At 47.4% G+C, this 18,514-nt stretch overlaps 1 protein-coding gene across 1 annotated transcript in view; it reads right to left on the minus strand.

Moving 5' to 3' along the window:
* Positions 1-18,514, minus strand: part of TDRD7 (tudor domain containing 7) — a 74,543-nt gene that overhangs the window by 21,432 nt on the left and 34,597 nt on the right. Inside the window, exons 7-10 of the mRNA XM_041004531.1 lie at positions 10,317-10,903; positions 7,081-7,267; positions 3,683-3,794; positions 1,665-1,867 (exon numbers count right to left, since the gene is read on the minus strand). Of these exons, the coding sequence (XP_040860465.1) occupies positions 1,665-1,867; positions 3,683-3,794; positions 7,081-7,267; positions 10,317-10,903 (1,089 nt within the window). The remainder of the gene's footprint in view (positions 1-1,664; positions 1,868-3,682; positions 3,795-7,080; positions 7,268-10,316; positions 10,904-18,514) is intronic.

Consider the following 18,514-nt stretch of genomic DNA (forward strand, 5'->3'; position numbering starts at 1 on the left):
AGGCTTCTGTGACATCCACAGAAGGCAAGTAAGAACGTATTCCAATGGGCAAATCTGTGACCTGGTGACTGAGACCCTGGTTAAGGTGCCACATCCCACACTGGGGTGCCTGTGTCACCTAGCAGCCTCTGGCTTCCTGCTAATGCAAACCCTGGAGGCAGCAATGATGCCTCAAATGGGTCCCTGTCACCCACAGAGAGACATAAATTGAGTCCCTGGCTTCTGGCTTCAGCCATAACCAAGGACTTTGGGGGTCACCTGAGGAGTCAACAAGCAGATGGGAATTCTCTGAGTCTCTCAAATAAGTAACATTTTAAAAATAATTACTTTCTAATCTTAAAAAATGAATTGATCAGCCTATTTTCTAATTATCCACAGGTCACAGTAAATTTCAGTAATTTTAAAGACTATGATCAAAGATTTAATTTTAGCTATTTTTAGTCAAGTCATAAAAACAATCCAGTTTTACTTTACTTATTATAATATATTGTTATAACAAATGTTATGCTTCCCAATATTTTTAATGAAGTCTTCAAAATGTTTTAAAATAATTTTAATTTTCAATGTCTTATCCTTTTTTAAGGTTGGTCTATTTATTTATTTGAAAGGTGGGGAGAGAAAAAAAGAGGGGGAAAGAGAGGGAGAGAGGGGGGAGGGAGAGGGGGAGAGGCAAGAAGAGGGGAGAAAGGGAAAGAGGAGAGGAGAGAGGGGAAGGGGGAGGGAGAGGTTCACTTCCCAAATGCCTGCAACAGCCAGGCCTGGCCAGCCAAAGTCAGGGGCAGGGAACTCCACCTGTGTCCTGGTCTCCCATGTGGACGGCACATCCTCAGCCATCCCCCAGGGTGCAGGAAGGCAGAGATCTCTGAACGAAACCAGGCACTATGTTGGGACTTGGGCATCCAAGCAGCAGCTTAATCCACTGCCTCACAAATTCTAAATTTACTGAAACGTTTCCTTCTTTCTGGAAATTTATGTTCACATTTTTAAAAGTGTCTAAGCTAATAATAAACATCTTCATGTACCTAATTTTCCCTTCTTTGTTTAAAGACTTATTTGAAAGAATAACAGAGGAAGGAAAAAGAGAGGGAGAAATGGAGGAAAGCAGAGGTGAGAGAGGAAGAGAGAGAGACAATGAACTAGCTTTCATCTCATCTGTTGGTTTACTCCCCAACTAGCCACAGCAGCCAGGGCCGGGCCAGGCCAAAGCCAGGAGCCAGGAGCCACGTTAGAGTTACCTACATGGGTGACAGGGCCCAAATACTTGGACCTTTTTCTGTTGCTTTCCCAGGTACACCAGCAGGGAGTTAGACTGGAAGTGGAGTATCTAGAAGTTAAACTGGCACCACAATATGGAATGCCACTACCACAAAGCAGTGGCTTAACCCACTATGCCATAATACTGGCTCTCAATTTTCCCTTCTTTTGTATTATCTTCCCTTTGCAGAAATTATATATAAAATGAACAGATGCTTTTTGAATAAAATGGGAAAAATTCAATTTTAACACATAGTTACAAATAATGCTTTTGCATCTTTTACCCCCATCCTCCACACATTCCTTTGGTCTCAATAAATATGTTCTCTCTAGCAAATGGTTAGCCTCAAATGACTTTCTCCTGTATAGTATGAGGAGCAGATGATGATGGGGACCCCAGGGGTTGGTACCTGAAGATGAACTTCCAGGGACTTGTCACATGCGGCCTTCAGGCAGGTAGCATTGATGTTGATGTCATCTTCTCCCGAGGTGTCGTACAGTACCACCAGCGGGATTTCAGACTGGTCGAGCACTTCCACCGCGAAGATTTTCCCACAGGTCAAGGACTCAACAACTTTCACCACGTCAGGGTCATCGCTCACCACTTCCAGTCCTGCAAAACATGGCACCTTTACATTCCCTCTCGGGACTGGCTCACTTACTGAGGAAGACATGGGCTACTCTGTTTTGACCACATACTGAAATCTTGACTCTCTCATGAAATTGCTGCATTCTGTGTGTAAGTTCCATTTTACCATTTTCTTTACCTTGCCCATCAGCACTACAGATTTTTAAAAGTAAATGTAGGTGAGCCTCATTTGAATGATATGCTAAGGCAGGTAATCTTAAAACAATAAGAAGAATCGACCAATCACAATTTCTACATTTGAAAAAAACACTTTTCTTTATATACCAATATGTATATATTTTTCTATAGATTCATCCATTTTTTATTGGAAAGGCAGAATCACAGGAGAAGGAGAAGCAAAGAGGAAGATCTTCCATCTGCTACTTCACTCCCCAAGTGACTGAGACAGCCAGAGCTGAGCTGATCTGAAGCCAGGAGCCAGGAGCTTCTTCTGGGTCTTCTCTCATGGGGTGCAGGGTCCCAAAGCTTTGGGCTGTCCTCAACTGCTTTCCCAGGCCACAAACAGGGAGCTGGATGGGAAGTGGAGCAGCTGGGGCATGAACTGGTGCCCATTTGGGATGTGAAGATTCAGCCACTGAGTTATCACACTGGTCTGACCAATTTGTATTGAAAGCCAAAAGTCATATATATACATATAGCTATCAATTGTGTCTGTCAGTCACATAATTGCAGTTTCCTTCCTAAAATTCTATTTTGATTTGTTTCATTTTCTAATTAAAAATACACATCTTATTTTTCTTTTTCATGTAAGAGCATTTATTTGAAAGACAGGAAAACAGAGAGAGAGAGAGATCTCACAATGGTTAGTTCACTCCCAAAATGCCCACAACATCTTGGGCTGATCAGGAGCTTGGAATGTAGTCTGAGTCTCCTATATGGGTGTCAGGAACCCAGCTGCTTGGACCATCACCTGCTGCCACCTGGAGTGTGCACTAGTAGTAAGCTGGAATCGGGAAAGAAGTCAGGACCTGAAGTCAGGCACCCTGGTTACAGGATACCAGTGTCCCAAGTGCCATCTGAACTGCCATGCAGACTACTCCTCCTAAGGTGTTCACTGTCCGGCAGCAATGGACTTGGTGCATGGAGCCGATAATCATACTCTGAACTACTGACTGACAATCAATAGCTGAAGTTTATTAATAGCATCAGTACTGAGGGCCACGTAGAGGAGGGCTTGAGCAATTTATATATCAACAGCAAGAGAAAGTTTACTAGGAAACAATTTGTCTAGCAGGTGCCTTTCCTTGGTCTATTATTTCCTGTTCCCTTGCTTATGAGAGGAAGCACCTCTTTTTGATCCGTTATCTAAACCTGAGGACTAGGGAGTCTCTGACCTGTTCATTTTCATATCAGTATCAACTGCTCCTAGAACATTCCAACAGGATTGTAACTAGCCCAGGCTCCACACTGGCAATGCTTCCCAATGTCCTCTCTTTAACCAACTGTTTTCTTACACATCTAATCAGTTGTCCTCCTACACTAAGGCAATCCATTTTTCTTATAAAATGAACATACATTATTGGAAATTGAGATAATCACTTTCCCTTTTTCTTCACTAGATATTGTAATTAAGTACAATATATATACACACAATTACATGTAATACAATACAGATCATAAAACATTAAAATATCCTAGCATTTTCATGTTGATTCAAAGACCACATTACACATAAAGCTATTTGGATCTGTCATGAAATAACACATTGTAATGCTGCGTCCAGATACCACGTTCACTTTAGTATTGAACCTCCCCAGAGTGCCCTGGTGAGAGCCTTACCTGCCAGCTTACACTTAGTTGCTTGGAACGACAGTGAACAGAACTTGGAATTCAATTTGTATGCTTTGCTCTTTTCAACATTTTCACTAAAACCATAGTCAACATAGCATACCTAATGATAAAACAAACAATTAGGCTCAACACTCTATATCTTCACTTAAAAAAGCAATGTAATTGCAGTGGACGTCTGGCCTGGCCGTGAAGACACCTGCGGCCCAATGCAGCTTCCTGCTGTTGTAGACCTTGGGAAGCAGTGGCAATGGTGCAGATAACTGGGTTCCTGACACCAACACAGGAGACCTGGATGGCATTTCCAGCCCTGGGCTTCAGCCTGGCCTGCCCCCAGCTGGGATCCAGACAACCAGGGTTCTTGGCTGCAGGCCCCAGTCCTCCAGCTCTGCTCTTTATCACCAGGAGGGATGAGGAAAGGTGGCTCAACCCCAAGGCCTTGCTACACCAGTTTCTCAGAAGCCCCGCTGCCTGGTGCCACCAATCAGCTGCCCTGGCTCCCTACCCTCCCCATGAAAATCAGCATCTGTGCCACCTTCTTTCCAGAGTGACACACGCCCACCCACTCCTTAGGCAGCAGTGTTTGTCACAGACAGCATCATTGTTGTGCTATCCTGGGTCAGGCTCTGGGTCCCCAAAGCAACATCTGTAAGGATTGGCCTTTTGTGACGCTTCCTGAGTCGAAGGCATGGGGGTGCTGTGCATGGACAATACGGGGTGCTGCACCAAAGCAGCAGCAACTCCCGCTGCCCCAGGGCTGTGAGGCTCCAGCTCGGCAGGAGGCCCCAAGCCTACTGACCAGAGGTCCTTGTCTGCAGAAACCTGTATGACTTTTCCTTGTTATAGGTCCAGATCCGTAGGAGCCTGGATGCAGATCTTGAGTTTATTTACTTTTTATTTGAGAAACAGAGTGACAGAGTGAAATGGAGGTGGAGTAAGATTGCTTTCAACTGCTGGTTCACTTTCCAATTGACCTAACAGCCAGAGCCAGGAGCCAGGAATGCCTCGTGGGTCTCTCCAGTGGGCGGCAGGGATTTGAGTGCTTGAGCCATCGTCAGCTGCCTCCCATGGTGTGTGTTAACAGGCAGCAGGATTGGGAGCCTTTTAGTTGAAAAGAACTGTATGAAGAAAGCATTCTTTTTGAGAAAAATAAATTAAGAAACCCTATGTTGTTTTTTAGAATAATTAGCGGACTCACACTCCAGGCATCAAGCTCCAGGCCTTTACTGGTTCTCTGGTGCCACCAAGTGGCCACCGGTTTCACAGCGCCTCCTGAGTAGCCAGTACACCAGCAGAGAGGTGTCAGGCCCAGTCAGAGGATGCCCACAGAATCCTGCTTCTCCTACTTAACAAGGATCCACAGTTAGAAAGCAAAGAGAGAAGTGGTGCCTGCTACCAGACAAAGTTCAGCTTCAGATAAACAAGCGGCTGGGGTGTCTTCCTATAAAAGTCGCTCTGCCAACTTCCCTGGGAGGCGGAACAGGATGGACCAGGCACCAGCAGCAACAGCGCAGGTGTCCGCCCATCTGCTGCGAACCATCCTGACACCTGCCCTGGTCTTTCTTGTCTCTGGCCATCCTTACTGCCCTGTGTTCCTCTTCTGCCCACTGCCATCTAGATGTTCAAATGTCCCAGAGCCCAGGCCCCTCTCCTTTGCCAGATGTTCTTTCCCAGGCGGAATGCAACTGCGTGCTGACCCCTGCCAACTCTGATGCAGCTCCAGTATTGCTTCTCCCTGAGCCCCAAATTCCCCACATGCAGTCTGAAAGCTGTTCTCAAATTGAATGGGTCCCCCAGAATTGTTGAGTTTCCCTCATACAGATTCTCCTCCCTAACTTTTCGGTTCCCACACAAATGGCTCCAGTAGCTGTGTCACATCTTGTCTTGTGCTTATCTCCCGCCAGTTCTACCTCCAAACACACCTGGATTCTCCCTTAACCTCTGAGTGCACTACTGCATCCCACTCCAGGCTACCAGCAGCTGACTACGTTTCTGCTCCCCTCCCCACAGTGACACAAGAACGCCTCTGAAAGGCACACGCGAGAGCACATCACCTGCCCATATCCTCCTGGGGGTCCTTTCGGTTATGGAGGGAGCTGGCTGCTCCTGCCGTGCCACTGTAACCTTTTTGGCTGCTCCCCGTGTACCCCTTTACTCGCTGGGATATAATCTTCTGCAGAACAGAGACCCACCTGTCTTGTCATCTGCTCTCCAACAGTGAGATGTGAACTCCAAGTCCACCTGAGGTTCAGGCTAATGTGAGGACTGCGTCTGATCTCACAGCTAAGGAATAAGAGAAGTGATGTGACTTCCCCAAGGCCATAGGGCTAGAAAAGGCAGATCAGACAGAGACTCAGGTCCACCTGATGCCACAGCTTTAGTTCTCAAAACCACAGCAGAGGTCACAGCAGAGGCCCCCAGCAAAGGCCCACTGACAGTGCTGGACAGGCTGGGAGAGAGCTGTGTCGCCCATGGTGGGCATTTCTGCACTGCTCATGTGTCAGGAACAATAAGGTGTGGCTGCTGTCTTCATTGAGAACTCCTAAGGCCTGCAAAACAGCTGAGCTTTACTGAACTTTCTAAGGAGAGCAGGAGAAAAGTGGCCAGGAAACAGAAGTCATCTGGGGACATTTGAGAACAGCTATCCCCTGTCAACCAGAACCCAAGAGGAAGAGGATGTGATCAAGGACATACAGCGGGCAGGATCATGATGAACGCCCAAACCTTCTTGTCTGCTGATCTCTTTCCAGATGTTTCTCAAATAATCAACATATATACCCACCGAATCACCACTAGAGTCAAGGTCTGGAGCATGTCCACTTCCCTCAAAAGATCCCTTCTGTTCTTGCAATTACCCTGCTCCAATTTCTGTCCTGCTCACTGGTCTGGTTCCCATCACTGCATGTGGGTCCATACCTGTCCTCAAGTGTCATTTATTTGGAGCCTCACAGCATTACTCCTCTGTGTCCAGTTTCTTTCACTCTGTACAGTCTGTGGCTTGCCTGTGTATGTGTGTGAGGGACCAAGGGGCAGCCCCTGGAGCTTAGCTAGAGTCCCAGCTGCAGCAGAGGGAGAGGCAGAGGGCACCTCCTCTGACTGGTATTGCTCCCCACCCATCCAGAACACGAGCTCTGGCGAGAGGCTCTCAGAGCCTGGGTCAGGACCACATGGCACCTTTTCCTGCCTCCCTTGTGGCTGCGACTGCACCCAGGGAGGTTTTCTATGTCAACCTGATGGCCACTGACTCAGGAACTAACGGGGTTACACTTTCAGCTCTCCAGGAGGGAACCACACACACAGTTAGCAGAGACAGGACACAGAAGCTGCAGCCGCAGCTGGGAAGGTACGTGTGCACCTGCACAAGGCGAGGACAAGGTGGCACTGCTTGCCTTTATCTTGCTGTCTTCCATGGAGATGACCTGTGCCCGTAACCAGGTGTCCTCCTCTGCGTTGACGGCCAGCAGCTGCCCCACATGCACGGCCTGGACCGGCATGACATTTAGGTTCTTGCTGTAGTACTCCTTCATCTCATCTTCCATCAGCTCCTGGGCGGCAGAATAGTCTTTGCCCACATACCTGGGTTCAAGGAGAAAACACACATGGAGCAGAATGGAGGACAAATTGGTCTGTGTCCATGTGATCCTGCCTTCGTCTCTGCTACCTCTGGCTCCAGCGTCAGATTCAGGTGCATCAGCAGGGAGGGGAACATGCCCTCAGGAAATCTTCATGTCTCAGTGGAAAGCAGCAAAAGGAGGCCATGGCCTGACAGTGCACAACACAGTGACTGCCAGGAAGCCCAGGAGTGAGCAGGCCAAGGGGCAGGAGGGAGGGGCTGTGGGCCATGGCAATACCTCAGGAGGCTGGACCCACTGGGCTGACCCCCAATCATTGTGGATTACTGAGAAGAGCATCTAGTGCATAGCTTTGCCTCACTAAGGCTGGGCCTGATTACTGCAGACTCTGAAAAGCACTGGCATTTTATGAGCTTTAAAATGGCCACCACTACCACCTGCCCACCATTCTTGTGACCATGGCAATGTGCCAAGTCTGGTGGCCTTCAACCCAGCCAACGTCTCTGAACCCGTGTGTTTTGTGGGAGGTGCCTTCTGCCACAGCACCTCTTGGGTGCCTAGACATGCTGCCTGGGGGAGCATGCAGGTGCAGAATAGTGCCTGGTCTTAGAAGGATCTGCCACGTATGGGACAGCAAGATGAGTTTATGACCTAGGGTTAACCTGAAGCCACACATTACCCATGACCCTTGCTAGTTGCCAGCTGCGCTGCTGATAGTGGAAGAGTGCTGAATCTAGGATCCAAACTGACACTGCAAGAAGTTATCTGAGAGAATCCGAAGGCTCTGGACCCACCCCTTCTACTGAAGGCCTTGACCTGGTCCATATCCTGTTCAGCTCTTGGTATCAAGTCAGAAATCATTGAACCGGCCCAACTTGGGGCTCTGTGCATGAGCCCTGACAGTGGCCCTGTGATTACTGGTGACGGACACCAAAGCTTCCCACCAGGTAGGGAGATTCAAGTGAGTCACGTGCCCTCATGTCTACAAGCGGCACTTCAAAATCTGCATGGGACTGCTGCCATGGCTCAACAGGCTAATCCTCTACCTGCAGGTGTCAGAATCCCATATGGGCACCAGTTTGTGTCCCAGCTGCTCCACTTCTGATCCAACTCCCTGCTTATAGTATGGTAAAGGTGTGGAGGATGGCTCAAGTCCTTGGGATCCTGCATCTGCATGGGAGACCCCGAAGAGAGTCCAAGCTTCATATAGGCTCAGCTCTGGCCACTGCAGCCACTTCAAGAGTGAATCAGGGGCCCAGCGTGATACCATAGTGCTTAAAGTCCTCGCCTTGCTCACGCCGGGATCCCATATGAGCACTAGTTCCAGGATTGGCAGCTCCCCTTCCCATCTAGCTCCCTGCTTCTGGCCTGGGAAAGCAGTCAAAGATGGCCCAAATCCTTAGGACCCTGCACCCACGGGGGAGACCTGGAGGAAGTTCCTGGCTCCTGGCTTCAGATCAGTGCAGCCGTTGCAGTCATTTGGGGAGTGAATCATTGGACAGAAGATCTTCCTCTCTGTCTCTCCTCCTCTCTGTATATCTGACTTTGTAATAAAAATAAATCAATCTTTAAAAAAACATGAGTTTAATTTAACATGAAGCATTTGAAATCCAGGCATACATTTTTCCCTAATACTCATCTTCCATATAGTATGGGAGAAACCCCTTTGTGCATCAAAATAAAGCTCATACTTTTAAATCCATCTTTCCCCTAACTTGCTGAAGCACCCTCATTTTTATGAACGTCAATGGAACCCCTCACCTTCAGCAACCCCTATTCAGATCATCAGGCCATGGCTCATCCCAGAGGAAGAGTTTATGGTGGTTGCTGCCTCCAGGTGAAGCAAGAGCCCTCCGAAGCTTCCACAGCTTCTAGTGTGAGGCCAACACTGCAGGTACATTCCTTAACCCACCCGGACTTTCATCAGCCAGGGGAAAGAGCTTTCCTCTGGGGGTCTCCTTCCTTTCCACCAAAGCATTCTCAGTGTTCATGGTGGTTTTTCTTTAGGTCCTTCCTGCTTGGCTGGGATCGCTGGAGTGACAGCCCAGGGTACGGGGCCCTTCCTGGGAGGGGGCTGAAGGGTAGGGAGCCTGGATTCCATTCCACCCTGGCCTGTTCTTCATTGTCCAGCCACAGCCACAGGCTGGGCTGCTGTCCCTGGAGATCCAGGAGACTGTATTTCCTCTCAATTGTGCAGTTTCTCCGAGAGCCTGGGTGCCTGGAGCTCGGCTGTCTGTCAGAGCTGCAGTCAGCACTGGCCGCACAGGTACAGCATTCCTCCCAGACAGCAGGGGAAACCGTGTTCCTGTCGCCTTCCGGGGGACAGGAGCCAACTGCACACAAAAAGGCAGCACTTGGCTGTTCTGACTTGTGGGAAATTCTCCACAGTCCCAGATCTACTGTATAGTGTGTGTGTCTGTGTGTGTGTGCGCGTGCGTGCGCATGCATGTGTGTGTGTGTGAGAGAGATTGATTTGCTATTTTCATGGAAGAAGAATTGTTTCTGACACGCATTTCTTTTAAGTTAATATTAATCATTCCCATTATTAGAACTCTGTAATCAGGGCCTGGTGGCGTGGCCTAGCGGCTAAAGTCCTCGCCTTGAATGCACCAGGATCCCATATGAATGTCGGTTCTAATCCCAGCAGCTCCACCCAGCTCCTTGCTTCTGGCCTGGGAAAGCAGTAGAGGACAGCCCAAGGTTTTGGGACCCTGCACCCATGGGGGAGACCTGGAGGAAGTTCTTGGCTCCTGACTTCAGATCGGCACAGCACCGGCCGTTGCACTCACTTGGGGAGTGAATCATTGGATGGAAGATCTTCCTCTCTGTCTCTCCTCCTCTCTGTATATCTGACTTTGTAATAAAAATAAATAAAATCTTAAAAAAAAAAGAACTCTGTAATCTTTCCATGTGAGAACTTAATACTAAGACCGTACTGTCACAACTTTGCTGAATCTCTAGATTACCAAGAAATTCAGCCTTCCTTCTTCAACTCCCCAGCACTGTCACCAAGAACAGTACCCCAGGAATTAGAAAAAAAAAATGCAGCTTGCCTGATCACTACTTCGTTCGTGTTGCTCAGCTCCACCACCAGCACAGATGGAGAGGCCTCAGTGGGGATGACCAGTGGTGGCACCTTCACGTCCTCCATACAGCCCTCGGCGCTCTTGGCTATGTTCTCCTCTATCTGCAAGTACTCCTGTTCAATCATGGTCTTGATATCATAGTTGCCCTGGGCTTGTCCTGCCTCATTTGGGGTCTTGTTGGCAGGCGTGGGGAGTTTGGCATAGAGAATGGCCTTCTGTGGGTTTCCTGAGATGTAGTCCACAGTGCATATGTCAACCAGCAGGGCCAGGTTGTTCAAGGCCTCCTCAGGGAACTTCACCTTGTAGGCATCCTCGTACGCCTTGGGGAGTGCGCTGGCCCACAGCCCGCTGGCGTACCTCCCCAACAGCTCTGCAACTTTCTCTTTAAAGTCCTCAGGCATAACCACCACACTTCCTCTCACTGATGTTGCTGGCTTCGGTGAGGGTGGCAGGGACAAGGGTGCTTTCTCAGCGTCTGAGTCACCTCGCAATGGCTGCTTTCTCTTGGCTGGATAAAGAAGTGAATCCTGGCCTGCACTGTGGGGCTTTTCCACCTGTAGTGTTTTAAATAAATAAAGTAAGGCAGAATTTCAGCGATGGGAAACAACCCCCAAAACATGTTCATGTATTTTTCATTTTCAAATTAACCCAGAAGAATATAAAAGTGCCCATTTGATTCTTCTAGGTGACTAAGGTTGTACTGCATTGCTCCCATTTGCAAATAACAAGGACCCACATTCCAGAATCCAATAGGAAAATAAGAACTTGTTCCTGTCACTTGGGAGGCACCAAGACTTCAGAGCTTCTGCCCTGGGCATCGACCTTGCTTTTTTTTCTTTTAAGATTTATTTTTACTGGAAAGTCAGATACAGAGAGAGGAAGAAAGACAGAGAGGAAGATCTTCTACCTGTTGATTTACTCCCCAAGTGGCCACAACAGCCGGAGCTGAGCCAATCCAAAGCCAGGAGCCAGGAGCCTCCTCCAGGTCTCCCACATGGGTGCAGGGTCCCAAGGCTTTGGGCCATCCTTGACTGCTTTCCCAGGCCACAAGATGGGGCTGGATGGGAAGCAGGGCTGCCAGGATTAGAACCAGAGCTCATATGGCATATGCAAGGCTAAAACTTTGACCACTAGACTACTGTGCCTGGCCTCCAAACCTCCACTTTTAGCAAACCTTACTGTGCTTCAGGGGAAGCGGAGCTGAGAAAAGGTGTCAGGACCGTCAGGAATGAGCCAACAGGAAGAACATTATGGGCTGCTGAAAACAAAATGCAAGTCCCACCACTCTTCCTCCTGCTTCAGAGAAAGCTGCCCCAGGGGGAGAGCAGGTGCAGTTTCTGTGGCAGGCACAGCAGACAGTGAGCTGCAAGAGCAGTCACTGCAAGGAGAAGCATCACAAGCACCATGCCAAGGGAAACGGACATGTGATATCATCCCACTTTCACTCTTACCCTCAGTTCTAGGCCTTTCCACTACTAGAGCATGTGTTGTTATCAAACTACAGCCTGCAGGTTGATGCAGCTCATGCCTCATGATTTGACCTTTATGCATTTAAATGGTTAGGCACAAAAGCCTAGTGGCTAACTCCTTGCCTTGCAACCACTGGGATCCAATATGGGCACGGGTTCACATCCTGGATGCTCCACTTCCAATCTAGCTTTCTGCTTGTGGCCTGGGAACGCAATGAAGGATAGCTCATATCCTTAGAATTCTGTACCAGTGTGGGAGACTCTGAAGAAGCTCCTGGCTCCTGGCTTTGGATCGGCTTAGCTCTGGCCTTTGTGGCCACTTGGGGAGTGAACCAGCAGATGAAAGATCTTTCTCTATCTCCTTCTCTCTGTATGTATATCTGCCTTTCTAACAACAACAACAAAAAAAACTAATAATCTTTAAATGGTTGGGAACAAAAATAAAACAACGATGTGTGTCATGATCGGTGAAAATCACAATACATAAAGTTTCACTGGAATAGTCATGTTCACTTGCTTATGCATTAGCTACATGACACTGGCAGAGCTGAGCTGCTGTCACAGACCGTGTGTGACACCTGCAGTTTTTGCCCTGAAAAGCCTGAGATATTTACTCTCTGACCCTTTGCGAAGCAGCTTCGCCAACACTATCATAAACCACTGCACTGAAGTTAAGACTCATGGTCTTCCAGAATGTTGCTATTTTTATCAGATCTGATTTGGCTATTTGTTAGCTGTAATTTAAGCCCTAAGCAGATCCACTGGAGTGGTAACACAGGCCTACAGGAAGCCCTGCTCAGACCCAGTCGAGCAGCGTGAGTGTAATGGCAGGGCATCTGTGAAGGAGCAATGACTGCTTGCTTTCCTCTCCATATAATGCTTCAGAAAAACAGAGACATACACGCAGGAAGGAGCTATCTTCTTACAGAGAAGGGCTTCAGTATGCTGCAAGACAATTGGCATTAAAATAGCTAACTGCTAGTCTGCCTACATACGCTAAATGCTCTATAAAAAACAAATGATGTTACTATAAATATAAACATTAGGTTTTCTTCCTTACTCTTCTGTGCTTGGATGTGGAAGAGTGAGGGAGAGCTCCATGACCAAGAGCATGAAGCGTGAGACAGAGAGGGGACAGTGGTGATGTGGGACGTGGCAGCTGGCACCATGACAGTCTGGATGACATCTAATCAGGCTGTCACAATTTCTGTCCCTAATTTTGAACCACAGGGGGACAAATATTTAGAAGAGTATCCATGTTTCTCTCAACATTTAAGTCCTACTTTTTAAAACCTGGAATGATAGTCTTCACTAGGCTCTAACACATAAAGTTAGAAGAATGCAGATTGGGTCTCTAGAAAAGGTTTGTGATTCACTTATCACTTATTCACAGCTCCCAATCGATGTGATGTTAGATTTACACACTGGCGTCCTCAGCATGTCCAAAGCCAGTGGAGTATGCAGTACCTGTCTTGAAACTTTCCAGCTATCACCGGCCCAGCCCTTCCTGACACCTGCTCTGTAGGAGATGGCAGAGGCCAACTTCAGTCCGTATTACTGATCTAAATTGGTTTCTCTAAGTCCCATCCTCCAACTGTCTACAGGGCTGATGCTTCTGAGAAGAATTCTTTAGTCCTCTGGTCCTGTCTTTCCAATGAGAAAGGAAGAGGCACTATGGGACAAGCCAGTGTGTTTAGCCTCTCCCACTCAGTCACAAAGCTTCCGTTCCTATCTGTGCCTTCTGATGGGAATAATACCAGCTGCTGCTGCTTCCTAACCATGCACTTAACCTCTTCAATGTGTAAATTTGACTTTGGACTACAACCAGCCTGCTGAGTTCTTGCAAATAGAATTGCTACCACAGTATAAGTTATGAACATTTTGTCTACTTAAGATGAGTCAGTCTGGGGCAATAGTAAAATTCTCATTTTTCAATACAATACTCAAGGGTCACTTGATTCAGCCATCCTTTAACACTCCAGGCAAATGCTCATAGATCGATGCTGACATAGGTAAGACCCTGGCCAACAGCCTTTGTTAGCCAGTCTTTGGAGAACACCTTAGGGATTTCCCAATTCAAAGGGAAAAAGATTCATTAAACACTGTTTTAGAGTTTAAAATAACTGTAAACAAAGGTAGATGCTTATCAGCTTGCATTCTCTTCTAAAATTTTTATGAATGGAGACTTGCTTTTCCCAGACATGATGTGATTGCCATCTTCCACCAAATGTGCCATTCCTTTTTAATTTTCTGGTCTGTGGGTTTAAGTAAGAGGCCACTACAGGAAGCTCCCCAAGGACAGAAGGCCATTATCACATGAGACAGTGTGGTGGCCTCTCCTCAGTGCGTGGGGATGCCTTAGCCCCAGGACAGCAGCACTGCCTTATGGCCTCATGCTAACCAGGGCACACCAGCACATCCTTAATGTGCTCATTGGCAGTTGCCCGAGCCAGGCAGGTCTCTGGAGCAGGGACTGCACGGCTTCCAGCTCCCCGATGCTTTGGGCTCCATCCATATCTGAGGACCAAGGTCCAAAGGCCTCTTTCCTGCAGGGGATGCCCAGTCATCCTTGTCCTTTGTGTTTCCTTTGGCTTTGCGGTTTTACATCCTTGTCCTGGGTTCTGGATGTCCACTAAGGGATCACCAGTCCAAATACTGGGAGCTGACATTATCTGTCAGTTCACGTCGTATGTGTTGATCCCTCCATCCCCTTCCACTGCCAGGCAGGAGAAATGGGTAACATACAAATTTCTACTTCCTTGGCAACCATAAGAACATTCTAGGGCTAACATTCCTTCCACTTTACCTCCCCCTGCAAGTCATTATATTCAGCTTGAGTTCTGCTTCCTGTGAAACCATCACCTGAATGAGATCCTTCTTACACACTCCTTTGGGTGCCTGTAGGTTTGGAGTAGATATACTATGACTTCACAGATGTGAGGCCCACATCTACGTGAAGTGGAACAGCAACTTCTTCAGGGGCCTATTGGCTTGTATGCACGCACATGTAAACTCACATGTAAACACACGCATGTGTGCACACACACACATGTTTTCATCCTATGTTTCTAACAAATCCTTGTTTAACTCTAAGAAATCTTTGCTTCTTCCTTTTTAGTTTTCCTGGCACTGTAAACTCAAGTTCCTGAACCAGCCTTCTTTGATTCTGCTAAGGTTTACCTTCTAAATCAGTAGCATATGGCAGAGGGTGGAGGATGTGAACAAATTCTTTGATGTTTATGGAAATCAAACTCACCAGCAGCTAGGCTGCTGTTCCCGGTGAGCAGCAGGTGGCAGTTCCATCCCTGAAGTGACTCAGCCTCTGGGGAGGGTGAAGTGCTGCAGGTGCTTCTGCAGCTGAACCCTCCCTCGGGGCCTCGCCCCCACTGTCTGAATGGCTGCCTGCTCTCTGGCCCTCCTGGGCCTGCCTTGTATCAACTCATCTGTCAGCAGAACTGCCACCTCTGCAGGGAATCCTCCTTGAATCACGGAACTGAGTCCAATCCCTCCTGCCTACACATTCACTCAGTCCCCTGCGCTTCTCCCCAGGGTCAACTGTGGGGTTACCATGGCTTGCTCAGGGCACACTCTTCCTGTCAGATGAGAAATGTCCCAGGGCAAGGGCCTTGGTAGGTTGGCAGCTGGCCCATAGAAATACTTAATTCAGGCCAATGAGCCCACTGAGACCACAAATTAAAAACCACCAAGAGGTGTCATTGTGCTTTTCCTGGGACCCGGAAGGTGAGCTGGGGAGGGGAGAGGGCGGGGACCAGAGATGCCAGTACCTGGGATCTGCAGGCCTTACCATCATGGGACCTTGCACAGGCCTCCCCTCCCTCAGTGCCTAGGAAACTAGATCTGGCTCACTGAGGTTAAAGACTCCACAGTATCTCTAGTATGTCTCACAGCTCCTGGCACACATTTCTCAGTCTAGAGTCCCCAAATATTAAGAAGCACATCTTCAAAGCATCCTTTCACCTGCATCAAAATGTCAGCCTAAATTGTCTACACAGCCTTCAAGCCCAGCCAACCTTGCCAGAGGGAACACAGAACTGGGTGTGCTGTCCGTGCTTCTGCCTTGCAGAAAGAGTGGCACTGACCAGCTGGAGGTGGAAAGGACCACACTGTAACTGAGTGCAGACGTTTTAACAGCAGGCGGCTCAATGTAATCATCCAAAATTACAATGCAGACTTCTGCCAAGTCCCCCTAAACATTGATACAGTTGGCAATTTCTGCATCCCAGCTGCAGTGTTCCACTAAGCATACTGTGGTCGCCTGCTGATGGGTGGCGGGACATCTTAGCAGCTCTATGCTGAGCTCCGAGCCATGCTATGCAGACAGGAAAGTGGCATGGCATTTCTGCCTCATGCTGCACCTTCACTGCTCAGAGAGGGCAGAAGCAGAAAGACAAACTTGAATTCTGAAAGCAGCGGCAGCAGTGCAGGCTGTGCTGGGCATGAGAAAGTTACTCAGACACCATTCATCTCAGGTGACGCTTTGGTGTCAAAGAGGCTAGTGGCTCTGTCATCTGCAATCCTAGAAGTTACAGGATGTTGGAGACATGGAGAGGAGCCAGGATGAACATTTCCCCCCCCCCCCCCAGGAAGCCACTAATCAAGCAACACAAATAATGGTAAATTATTACGGACCATTAAAGTAACCAGAAACATAAACAGTTAAGAATGTATCAAATTTATCTGAAAAACTTTTTATTCTATAAAAGGCCTCTATCAAAGTTTAACAAAACAAAGGCTCTAAATTCACTGAAAATTTGCTATCAATGTCTAGGGAATTAAGATCACATAGAATTAAGAATCACATGAATTTATTATTTTTAAATTAATTTATTTCAAAGACAAAGTTAGAAAGAAATCCTCCATCTATTGGGTCACTCTTCAACAGGTCCATTGGCTATGGCTGGGCCAGGCTGAAGCCAGGAGCTTCATCTGGGTCTCCCATGTTGGTGGCAGGGGCCCAAGCACTTGGGCCATCTTCAACCACTTTCCCAGGTGCATTAGCAGGGAGCTGGATTGGATCAGCCAAGATCTGAACTGGGACCCATGTGGGATGCTGCCACTGCAGGTAGCAACTTAACCTGCTATGCCATGGTACCAGCTCCAATAACATGCATTTCAATAAGGGATAACAGGCCTGAATAGTTTTTGTTTTTGATGATGTTTACCTAGCTGATCATGGTGGGATGGATCAAGGGCTAGGAAAAAGTGGGTATGATCACTGTTTCCAAATTGTCTATTTTTTCTTCCTGTTTCTGGGGAAACGAGGAGATTAGAGGAAGTCATACCAGTCTCCCAGCTGCCCTGTGGATGGGGAACAGCTATTCAACATCAACCCAGGGTCCGGAAATGGCACATGCACCAAGGTTTCTGCTTAGGTGGTTTTGATAAGGCCTGAATCTTTAAATCAATAAGTCTGAGGCAACTTCCTCTGGCTGGAATTCGGCACAGTGGTTAACACTTGGGACATCTACATCCCATGTTGGAGTCCTTGGATTCAAGTCCCAACTGTGCTCTAGCTTCCAACTTCAAGTGTCCTGTTAATGTGCACCTGAGCTACAGCAGCTGACAGCTCAGATACGGGGTCCCTGCTACTCACAGAAGAGACCTTTGTGCCTGAGTTCCTGGCTCCTGCCTTTGGCCTGACCTAGAGAAGCTGTTGCAAGGCATTTGGGGTGTGAACCTGTGAATGGAAGATCTTGGTCTTTTCTTCTACCTTTGAAATAAATAAAAATAAATTTTATATATATGTTTAATATAAAAATATATAAAGAACATGCAAAGCCTAGGGCGTGAATCAGTGTCACTGCACCTGCATCCGTGAGAAAATCCTTGCCAGACTGAAATGAAAACTGAATGACTTGGAAAGCAACCTCAGGCTATCTCGTGCTGAAAAATTTCCAGGGAAAGGAATTTTGTCTCGTAGTTAAGATGCCACTTGGGGTGTCCCACAGTCCCTACCAGAGTTCCTGGGTCCAAGGACCAGCTCTGCTGTCCACTCCAGCTTCCAGCTAACGAGGACTCCCTCCAGGAGGTGGCAGGTGACGGCTCAGCTACTCAGATCCCTGCCACTCACTATGGGAACCCAGATTCAGTTCCCAGCCACCAGCTTTGGCCTGGGAATCAGCCAGCAGATGGGAGACATTTCTTTTCCCAACTCACTCACTCTCTACCTTTCAAATAAAACATCAAAACTGTTTTAAAAACAACCCTATATCAAAATGCACATTTAAGTCCAGAAGCTTAGAAGTACCAGGTAGCTGTTAATGCTATTGTCACATTTTGAATATATTTAAGTGCTACCCTTAGAACAGATTTTTAATATACTTTACATTTTAAGAAACATCTAAAGGTTAAGAAGTGAGCTGTCTCTGGTCAAACTAAGCTTTCTAAGAAATCAGTTGGCTCTGTTATCTTGTTATAATTATAGACTCCCATGTAGGAGCAGGTACAGAAATTGGTAATTTACTTTCAATGCTTTTTCTTTGTTCAACTTTTTTCTGATAAAGTCTGTACAAGTTTTCAATATGAACAATGTGTTAATTTCAAAATAAGGATAAGATACTCTACAAATAATTAGCCAAATAACAAAAACTTGCTCTGCTGAAGAAGTCTTCAAAACTGCTCATGGATATGCATCCAAAACTTGAAGCTAATTAAACAATGTGTTCACCAGGGAGC

Source organism: Ochotona curzoniae, unplaced genomic scaffold (assembly GCF_017591425.1).
Source record: "Ochotona curzoniae isolate NIBS_2020 unplaced genomic scaffold, NIBS_Ocur_1.0 scaffold_3208, whole genome shotgun sequence".
Lineage (NCBI taxonomy): Eukaryota > Metazoa > Chordata > Mammalia > Lagomorpha > Ochotonidae > Ochotona > Ochotona curzoniae.